Source organism: Sorex fumeus, unplaced genomic scaffold (assembly GCF_029834395.1).
Source record: "Sorex fumeus unplaced genomic scaffold, SorFum_2.1 ptg000006l, whole genome shotgun sequence".
Taxonomy (NCBI): Eukaryota; Metazoa; Chordata; class Mammalia; order Eulipotyphla; family Soricidae; genus Sorex; species Sorex fumeus.
The window spans coordinates 33623689-33634322 of record NW_026606063.1 but is presented as its reverse complement, the minus strand read 5'-3'; the positions used below and the strand labels follow the sequence as shown (position 1 = coordinate 33634322).

Here is a 10634-nt window from a genome sequence, read left to right as displayed (position 1 = left end):
GATTACCCTACAATAAAATTGAAAACTTTGGTAAAAACTGGGTAAAAATCTCCCATTGAACATAAATGTCTTCAGAGAATATCAACAGCATCAGAGAGAACCTGTGACTGTGAGAAGACAGCAAGCCACTTCCAAAATCTTAACACAAAGCATCAACATGGTTCTCACTACAAAATACCAAATATCCCTCTTTCTGGGCTCACTGAACACAGTAAATAGGCACTTCTGACATAAATATGAGAGAATAACACGTAATTTTAACTATGAGAGTAAAAACACCATTTACATAGGAAACAACTGGTCAGGTTACTATTCTTTTTATTTTTAGGCCACACTTGGCAGTGTTCAGGGGTTATTCCTGGCTCTGCATTCAGTTATTGCTCCCTACAGACTCAGAGAACCATATCTGTACCCACATCCATGATGATACCCAGCTCAGAGGAGTGCTGGGGATCAAACCTGAGTTGGCCAAGTGCACGCAAACATCCTATTTGCTGTACTATCGCTTTGGCTCCTAGGTTACTATTCTTAGTAGCTCAGCATTTCCATTAGAATTGTGGATTAGAATCTAGTCAGCCTCTATTCAAATAAGCTAGTGGATATTGTCAACTAAATAATACAACTGCTTTCCTTATAAGCAATTTTTTATCTGGGAAGATTGAGAATTAAATAGATACATTTGTGAGAATTATATCCACTGTACAAATATTTTTCAGTTTTCATATTACTTTATGTTTATAATTTTATTTTTCTTTTTGGGTCACACTCGGCTATGCTTAGTGGTTACTCCTGGCTCTGCACTCAGGAATTACTCCTTGGCAGTGCTCGGAGGACCACATGGGATGCTGGGAATCGAACCCAGGTCGGCCACATGCAAGGCAAATGCCCAGCAATAGTACAGCGGGTAGGGTGTTTGCCTTGCACGCGGCTGACCCGGGTTCGATTCCCAGCATCCCATGTGGTCCCCCAAGCACCGCCAGGAGTAATTCCTGAGTGGACAGCCAGGAGTAACCCCTGTGCATCGCCGGGTGTGACCCAAAAAGCAATAAATAAATAAATAAATAAATAAAGAGATTATTTGGTCTATTCTTAGTGACAGCTCATAGTAACTATTTGAAATTAATTTAGACTAATAATTTTAGGTAGGTCTAGTTATTTCAATATTAGAGTACCTATGAAAAGTTTTAAATTATTGGACTGGAGAGCTAGCACGGGGGTTAAGGCAATTACTTTGCATCCTGCTGACCCTGGTTTGAATCTCTGACACAACAAACGGTTTCAAAACCAATAAGAATAAGTTTTTTAAAAATAGTCAATTTCCAAGAAAACATTTTTTTTTGCAAAATCGTTTGTTCTCGAAATACTGAAAAATAAAACTTTGAAGACATACAATGGTTGGATCTGTTTCTTAACAAAAAGAAGGAATAACCAGCAATAGGAGTGTCATTTCTATTCTTCAATCCTCAGTCCTTGCCCCTCATAAGCTGTGCACCCTGGTCTAGGTGACAAAGGCTGCCTCTGCACACAGCACCGTCTGTCATAGCTGCTAGTCATCCCAGATTGGTGTCCTAGGGTCCCTCTAATCTCCCCCACTGCCCCCCGCCCCCCGAGAGCCCACTCAGTGGCTCTCTCGGCCTAGATAGAGGTGACAAAAACATCTTTAAAAGTTTGATTTGCAGAGGAATTTCCAAATACCACCCACCTCTTACTGTATACTTCACTTACATGCATCACTTGAGTCTTTTCTGGCCCAAATAGGCCATCGTGTAGGCCTGTGTCAGTTGGAACATGCCTATTCTCCCTGAAGCTGTGTGTATTCCTATACCAAAGCAAAATGCAGTCTCAGGCTAGTAGAGTCAAAGGGCCTCATTCTGTTGCTTCTTCAACTGGTCCCAGATGGGAAATGATGATGCAGAAAAGCAGATATCATTAAGCCCTTGCTCATATTTTTTTTTGAAGAGAGGGCACAAAGTTGCCTTCAATAACTTTTAAATTTTTGTGTTCATTTTGGTTTTGGGGGGGCCTTTCCAGCGGTGCTGAGGGGCACCAGGACTATATCTGGCAGGACACAGAAGGCTATGTCATGCTAGGAATTGACCCTCGTGCCCTGTGCATGCCAGGCATAAACTCCAGTCCTTTCAGCTATCTTCCAGAGCATCATCAATTATTTAAACTCCAGGTGAATAATTTAGTGCAATGGCATTTACTACTGCTGTTGTAAGCACAGATTGCTTCATCTCCCTTGGGGATACTGTGGTTACTTCCATTTTGCAAAGGGTGAACAGTAAACTGAGTTAATGTGGTCATTAGACATGGATAGTGCTGGTGGGGCACTAACAACCACACCACGTAAGTGCTCTCTGCTCGTGGCTGATGTTAACTAGTCCAGTCCCACCACTCAGGCACTGGATATTTCTAACATGATTTGTGAGCTATGCAACAGAGGCAAACAGACTGTGGGAAGCTGACTAGAGCAGTCTGTGTCTGTCACCCCATGCACCAGGGCTAGACCACAGGACTTTGCAGTTGCTTCTAACTCCAACTCCTGTTTCAGGACAAAATAAGGGAGACATTTGGGGACATTATTCTTCTTGGGAGGGCCACACCTGGTGGTGCTCAGGTCATATCCCTGGATCTGCACTCACGGATCACTCCTGGAGGGCTCAGGGGACCATATGGGATGCCTAGGTCTGCCCAGTGCAACGCAAGTCCCTTACTCACTGTACTATAAATCTAGTCCAGTTTCGGACATTCTTAATATTTTCAACTATAACTGTTTAGACACATTTTCTAATATTAGAACCAGCCTAGAATTTTGTTGGGTGGGTTTCAGAAGCAGAACTAAACTCTGCCAAGCTATCAACATGTGACTGACAAGTGTGCCTACTGGTCAGAGCTAAAAAACAGTCCTTAATTTTTCCAGATTTAGACTTTTATTTTTTTCATTTTTTATTTTTTGGATTTTTGGGTCATACTCATATGCTCAGTCCTGGTGGTGCTAAGGGGAGGGATCAAGCCCAGGTTTGGCCGCATGCAAGGCAAATGTGTCCCTGCCCCCCTCTTGATTGCTCTGGCCCTCAGACTTTCTTTAAATCACAGAAAAACATTTCTGAAGACAGTAAAATAGTTTTGTCTAGGAAATGCAACCACAAATAAGAGAGGAGAGACACCATAAAGTAAAAGAAAGGAAATGGCAATTGGAGTCAGGATGCACCGGAAGCTCCGCAATGAAGAGCACTGTTAAATAAAGGGAAGGTATAGAGTAGTTTACTCAAAATAAGGGGGTACATGCAACTTCAGAATGGCTTGCTCCAAGCTGCTCTGGGAAGTGGGTTTTAACGTTGGGGGCCACATCCAAATTGCTCAGGACTTACTCCTGGCTCAGCACTCAGGAATCACTCTGGGTGGTGTTCAGAGTACCATATGCAGTGCCAGAGATCGAAATCCAAGAAAAGTGCCTTAGCTCTTGTACGAGTTTCACCCTCACCCCCAAAGCTTTTGTGAGGGATTGGCAAGGGCTTGAGCCTGGTGGCCTCTGCAGAACAGGCTCTGTTTTTCATCCTTGGTGGGCATCTGGAGAGCCCTTTTTCGGAATATACATTCTCTCGCCAAACGTTTCTTAGTTTTAAGGCTTTTTGTCTCTGCAAAGTTTTTTTGTCAATGGCTTGCTGAAATAAAGGCCAAATAAATCCAACACTACCTCTACCTCCTCTAGGTGTGCTCAGTGCGTGCAACCTGAGAAGCACTTCAGTATTGCACTTAGCTCCAGACATCTGACAAACAGCATCGTGTTTTGTTTGCTTTATGAGTTTCTGAATTCAGGAGCAAAGTCCTTTCCAGTGCTTCATCAAAGAAACTAATTTCCTTGGTTTAGGTTAGCTGCAACCAGACCGTGGGACTCACACACGTGAGTCTACCTGAGTTTTTCAAAGTTCTCTTCGGGAAAAGAATCAAAGATGTTCCCTTTGGGCCAGGATTCTGGCTCGATCCCTGCCAAGAACAAGTTAAAGGCAAAAGCCTCCGAAACCAACAGCGGAACTCCCGCGACGCGAACCAAGGAGGAAACGCCTAGGACGGAAAAGCGCACCCCACACACTCGTCCGCCGAGCCACTTCCGGAGACTCTCTAGGCAGCTCCTGAGTCTCAGTGTTCTTTTCTAGCGTCCACTCGCAGCGACTCGTGCCTTTCCCCGCCTCTTCCTTCCGGGCGCCGAGATTTGACGTGTTCTCGCGATAGTTAGCCCTCTTCCTAGTCCGGCACTCGCCAAGGTAGGTCTGGGGCCTCTTCTCTGCTGGGAGTTTTCAGCCGACTTTGAAGAAAATACTTGTTAGAGACCGAATCTGAGCGTTGGCCCATGCTCCTGGTGGAGGGATCCGCACGATTCCCTGGCGCCTGCCCTTGGATGGCTTCGGCTGGCCGGGCCGGGGACTCGGGTGCCGGTGGCGCGCGCGGGCGGGGCGAAATCCCGGGATGGGAGTCGGGCCGGAGCGGCCGCCGAGGTCGCGGGGACCCGGCGCAGCCCCCCTAGGTCGCTGTCCCACTTGCAGGAGAAAGCCATGTTCAGTTCGAGCGCGAAGATCGTGAAGCCCAATGGCGAGAAGCCGGACGAGTTCGAGTCCGGCATTTCCCAGGTGAGCGTGGCCCAGCTGGCGGTGGCTGCACGTGGGTGCCTGCCCGCGGCCCCGGGGGCCGGGGCGGGGGGCGGAGGGGTTATCACCGGCCGGGCCCTGAGGGTCGTCCCCCCGCCGCTTCTCTGCCTGTCTAGGCTCTCCTGGAGTTGGAGATGAACTCGGACCTGAAGGCGCAGCTGAGGGAGCTGAATATCACGGCAGCCAAGGTAAAGCCGGTGTCCTCCCTCCCCCTGTCCTGCAGGGCAGCTTGATGCACCGGTGCAGGTCTTGGTACCTAGAACTTAGAGGTAGCGGGCAGCCTGGTCCTCTGTAACGTGCAGGAGGCTGGCTGGGAACGTCAGTAGGTTAGTAGGTTGGACATTTGCAGGCACAGGAGTGGCCCAGCATGCAGAGCCACTGGATGCACGTTGGGACTGGGTTGGAACTACTTTGGGTGCTTATTCCAAGGGTACCAATGAGGGAGACGACCGGGTGGGGGTTTAGTTGGAAAGGAAGTGTGCTGTGTGGAGAAATGCAAGTGGCAAAATTTTGACAGCCACGCAGGCCCGTCTCCTAGTCTCTTCCAAAGGATTGGGAGAACTGGGGGTTATTGTCCCGTAGCTTGGGACTCCCGGTCTTTATGCATTGCTCCTGGGGACGGGAAAAACATCAGGGAAATGAGAATTTCTGTGAGCTTGCAGAATAGTTGCATGAAAAAGAAGTAAAAGGCATCTCGATTCTTAACCTGCTCCCAGTTTGGCCGCAGCGCATACTAAAATTTCCAAATAGTTGGCCATATTCAGCATACTTGTTCAGTGCACAGATTCTTGCAAACTTTATTTTTTTTTTTTGTATAAATATTTTCAGTTTAGAAGCTTGCATTGCATTTGTACAGTTGCAGAATTTCTGAGATCTGTACAGGAGGAAACTATAGTTTCCTTTCTCATTGCAAACAAGTGCCTGTCACTCAGAGCTCCCACACTAATTGGGGGGTCGAGTTGAGAACTGAAGATTCACAAATCTGTGGTGTTAGTGGAAAATATTTAAAAGCTCTTAAATTTTAGTGTCATAGTGTATGACAGTATTCACTTTGTTTTTTGCTTTTTGGGTCACTCCTGGCGATGCTCAGGGGTTACTCCTGGCTTTGCACTCAGGAATTACTCCTGGCGGTGCTCAGGGGACCATATGGGATGCTGGGAATCGAACCCGGGTCGGCTGCGTGCAAGGCAAACGCCCTACCCACTGTGCTATCATTCCAGCCCCCCACTTTGTGTTTTTTAATTTTATACTCAGAAGTGGAAGTTATCAGTGTAAAGCTAGATTTTTTTTTTCCCCCCTCAGGAAATTGAAGTTGGTGGTGGACGAAAAGCAATTATAATCTTCGTTCCTGTTCCTCAACTAAAATCCTTCCAGAAAATCCAAGTCCGACTAGTACGGGAACTGGAGAAGAAGTTCAGTGGGAAGCACGTTGTCTTTATTGCTCAGGTACTTATTGATCCTTTTGTGAATTCTGTTCGCTTTTAACAGAATTTTGTTTTGATAATGAAAATAGTGAATGCAAAGAAACTTCAGTGGATAAGGTGCATTGGGTTCTAAAGCATCAGTCTGCTCTTGTTTTTATGATCACCACATGTACAATGCCATAAAAGGAGTGACTTCCTGGACAGGGTATAGGACTAAGATGCATGCTACCTGGTCGGATGCCCTTCCAGGTTCATACTGCTAAGGTGAGGTAGTTCTAGACTTTGAGGAGGAAAGGTTTCTGAGGAAAGTTGTAAGGAAAAGATAATAGAGTAACCAAAAGTGTTTTCAAGAGCAGACCTTAAAGCAGTGAGGACTTACGGGCCAGAGTGTTGTGGAGTTAAGGAAGTGTATGGTTTAGAATTCCTCTCGGTATATAGGGTTCCCTGGGTCTGAAAACCCAAAAGGTGTGTATGAATATAGGAGCTAAGTCAAACCATGAAACAACTTTTTAGTAGCTTTGGATTTTGAATGAAGTAGGAAGTACTAGGAAGTGAGTCCGTGAAGGATTTCTCAGTAATTTGCTTTGGTTTGCTTTCAGACTTTGAATTTACTCTGTCTAGTCTTTCTACAATTTAAACAGATTGGCAGATTTTAGTTTTCTGTGAACTGAAAACTTTTTGGGGGTTTTCGTAACTAAAGGAATTTTTCCTTGCAGAGGAGAATTTTGCCTAAGCCAACTCGAAAAAGCCGTACAAAAAATAAGCAGAAGCGTCCTAGAAGGTGAGTATTTTATCAGCATCAAGTATTTTTGTGCTACTCTTAAACTGTATGGGTTGTTCATAGTAAGGGTCGTGTTTTTTTCTAAAAGTAAATTTTTTAAAAATTCTTATTTATTTATTTTGCTTTTTGGGTCACACCTGGTGATGCACAGGGGTTACTCCTGGCTCTGCACTCAGGAACTATTCCTGGCGGTGCTCAGGGGACCATATGGGATGCTGGGAATCGAACCTGGGTCAGCTGTGTGCAAGGCAAATGCCATACCCGCCAAAAACCATCACGTAGAAATATATTAATAATTTATTTTATTTCTAATGTGTTAAATGTTTTAAAGTTAATTTTGAAGGATCTTGCATGATAGTACAGCAGCTAAGGTGCTTTTCTTGCATGCTAAATATCTGAATTAGATCCATGGCACCCCATGTTTCCCTGGGCACTGCTGGCAGTGAGTCTCATGTACAGGACTAGGAGTAATCCCTGAGCACTACTGGATGTATCCCAAATTACTCCCCCCCCTCAAAAAAAAAAGCAGTATTGAAGAAAAAATTGCATGTATTCAGTAGGTAGCAAAGTTGGTTGCTAGGAATCCTCTACTGTTGTTGGTAAAGCACCTCAGAATTGTCTTTGTATTTCCCTTTTGCTATGGATTAGGTCTAAAATTTTACCTTTTTTTTTTTTTTTTTTGGCGTGTGGGGTGGGGGGGTGGATGAGACATAGCAATGCTCAGGGCTTCTGGCTCTGCTCAGGGATCATTCCTGGCAGTGTTAGGGGGGAACCATCAAAGGTGATAGGGTTCAAACCTGGGTCAGCTGCTTGAAGCCTACTTAGTATACTTCCAGGACTAGCTCTTAGCCCCAGGGTTTGAAATCAGGGCTTTTCCTCTTCTGATGAGTTTAGACTTAAAAGATGCTAATGAAGTGTTTTGTGAACTTCACTGGTGACAGGAAGCCTTGTGTTTCACAAAAGATTACTTGTTCTCTAGAGATCTTGGATAGTTTGCAAGAGATTAAAATACAGGATTTCACTAGGAACTTTATTGAACTTTATTAAAAGTGGCTTTGTGTTCGTAGTTTGAGAACTTCATTTTGCTTTTAATATATTTGGTGTGCTTCTCAGTGTTAGAGCACATGCTTCATATGTAAAGTCTGGGTTTGATCCCTCACCACAAAGACCAGTAAACACAGTCTAGTTGTGGAAATGCTTTCCACGCAACTAAGGCATTGATTCCCAAGTATACAACTTCCTGCACCCCAAACCTATTTTCCACATTTAATCAGGTAGACTTCAGTGTGTTTCTTGTAACATAGTCTATAAATTTAAATTTGTTTTCTCTCCTACCAAGGATGTAGTTGGAAATCCCCAGTTATAGTTTCTTCTTAGATTTACTTTGTTTCACTTAGAATATGCTGATTAAGTGCTGCGGTTTATTTTTCAGACACTCTTTCTATTGCTTTGGTCTATGATTTGTGGTTAAGATTGTATTTGGAATTCGAGAAATGAGTAGTTTTGATTTCTAATTTATGTGTTAGAGGAACTGATCCATTTTCATACTTGCCTTCCTGATACTGGAATATGCTTAATTAGTAGGCAGCTGTGCACAGTGGCCTCTCTTACTTGCTTTCTGAAAGGTGTCAATACAAAGTGAGTCTCCTGTGAGCTTGATGTCTGACCAGGAGAGAGATGAGCTCTTGATGGACATTTAAAAGCTGCTGGAAAACTTCTATGGGTACTGCCAGCTGATACCTGCAAATGAGTAGACTTAGGATCTGATTTCCTAAGAGCTAAGTGCTTAAGTAAGGTAGCTCTATATCAAAGCTTTGAGCTAGTTAGACTGAAAACAAAGATTGAGTAAACTCAGTTTTCCTTTTGGCAGTTTTGGTGATGGATGGCTTGATACCCAGAGACCCTCTGGGGTAGCAGGACAGCTAGCATGGTGATTGCACATTTATCTTTTGCTATAGAAGGTTGCTTCATTTGCCTTGTATTGGTGGAGGTGATTATTAGGGAGAGCTATTAAGATCTTTAGTGGGTGGTCATGTGATCATACCAGTAGTTTGGATTAATTTGACTACATAGAATGCTTTTGGAGATAAGGTTGACCGGTAGTACTTACTGCAGTGATTTAGTTGAGAAAGTGAAAATAAACCTAAGATGAGGTCCTTGGAGTCAGTCATGGTGTGATGTACGTATGGTTTATGAGAAGGCACATTAAAATTCACTGAACTTCTGAAATAAATTTTAGTGTACTCTTTACCTTATTCTAGTTTGGCAAAGGCTTTGGTATGATTATTAAATGTAAGTAATCTATTTTAAAACGGGTATTGATTTTAGGAACTTGAAACTTGGTGTTCATTTTGGAAGCGAATGCTGTTATTCCACCAAATACGTTTCATTTATGTTTCGACTTTAAGAGGTGTAGTTTGGATTTATTTAATTTTGTCACTACTCTTTCAGCCGCACCCTGACAGCTGTGCATGATGCAATCCTGGAGGACTTGGTCTTCCCTAGTGAAATTGTGGGCAAGAGAATCCGCGTGAAACTGGATGGCAGCCGGCTCATAAAGGTTCATTTGGATAAAGCACAGCAGAACAATGTGGAACATAAGGTAAGTAATAGGATCGCCTAGTATCCATACAGACTCCTACTGCCCAGAACCACTCACTGGTAGAAAAGTCTGAGGCAGGCAGCTTGTTTCAGCTACCTCAGTCCACTTCTTTTAGAGTCTAACAGATTTTTGGGGGGGGGGGTCACACCCAGTTATGCACGGGGTTTATTCCTTGCTCTGCACTCAGGAATTACTCCTGGTGGTGCTGGGGCGACCATATGGGCTTCTGGGAATCGAACCCAGGTCAACTGCATGCAAGGTGAACACCCTACCTGCTGTACTAGCGCTCTGGACTCCTAGAGTCTAACAGATTTTAAGTTGGGGTAAAAAAAAAAAACTAGGCCGGAGAGATAGTAGAGTGGATGGGTGCTTGCCTTGTATGTATCTGACCCGAGTTTGATCCCTGAGCACAGAACCAGGAGTAAGCAGTAAGTGTTGCTGAGTGTGGTCCTCCCCCCAGAAGCAACTAAAAAATTGGGGCCTTGAAAATTTCTCCAAATTAATTGCAATGTAGAAATAAAGCAATTCCATGATTAACTTTAAGATACCTAACCCTTTGTGTCAGGTCATTGATGATGACGTGTAAAAGTCTTAAAGAGAACAGTTAGTTTAATGGATGACTAACCCTTGGGCTTCCCCAGCAGCACCCTCTGGATCACCCTCAGGGACACACTTCTTGAAGGCCATGGCATAATGGCCAGTCTTGAATTACAGAGAACATGTCCCAGACTTAATTGCTAAGGAGAAAAGCCAGGGTCTAATTTCTCAAAATCATTAATCTTTATTTGAAAGTTTTGTAACATTCTTTTTTTTTTTTCCTTTTAGGTTGAAACCTTTTCTGGTGTTTATAAGAAGCTCACAGGCAAGGATGTTAATTTTGAATTCCCAGAGTTTCAGTTGTAAACATAAATGACTAAATAAAATATCATTCACCATATGTTTTAGTGCCATTTTTCTGTTTCAGAGACATGTTTGCGCAAATAATTTGATATATCTTAAGCAGCTTCCTATGTAGATTGGACAAATGGTATCTCTAGTTTTTTATGCCAGGAAGTTGGATGTGTATGAGGGATATGTCTGACGACAGTGTGATGAGGATGGAATCATGAAATTATCATATGATTGAATGGTTAATGTGGATAATAGGCCTTTATCTTAGCTTTACCAGTGGTTGTAGC

General features: G+C 43.7%; 1 protein-coding gene across 1 annotated transcript; it reads left to right on the top strand.

Annotated features, from left to right (window-relative positions):
* The first annotated feature begins 4207 nt into the window (after positions 1-4207).
* Positions 4208-10389, top strand: RPS7 (ribosomal protein S7). Its single transcript, XM_056125489.1, has 7 exons — positions 4208-4268; positions 4548-4631; positions 4766-4837; positions 5952-6095; positions 6790-6854; positions 9306-9456; positions 10282-10389. The coding sequence occupies exons 2-7, from the start codon at positions 4557-4559 to the stop codon at positions 10357-10359; spliced, it is 585 nt and encodes a 194-aa protein (XP_055981464.1). The 5' UTR covers positions 4208-4268; positions 4548-4556; the 3' UTR covers positions 10360-10389.
* Positions 10390-10634: the final 245 nt, after the last annotated feature.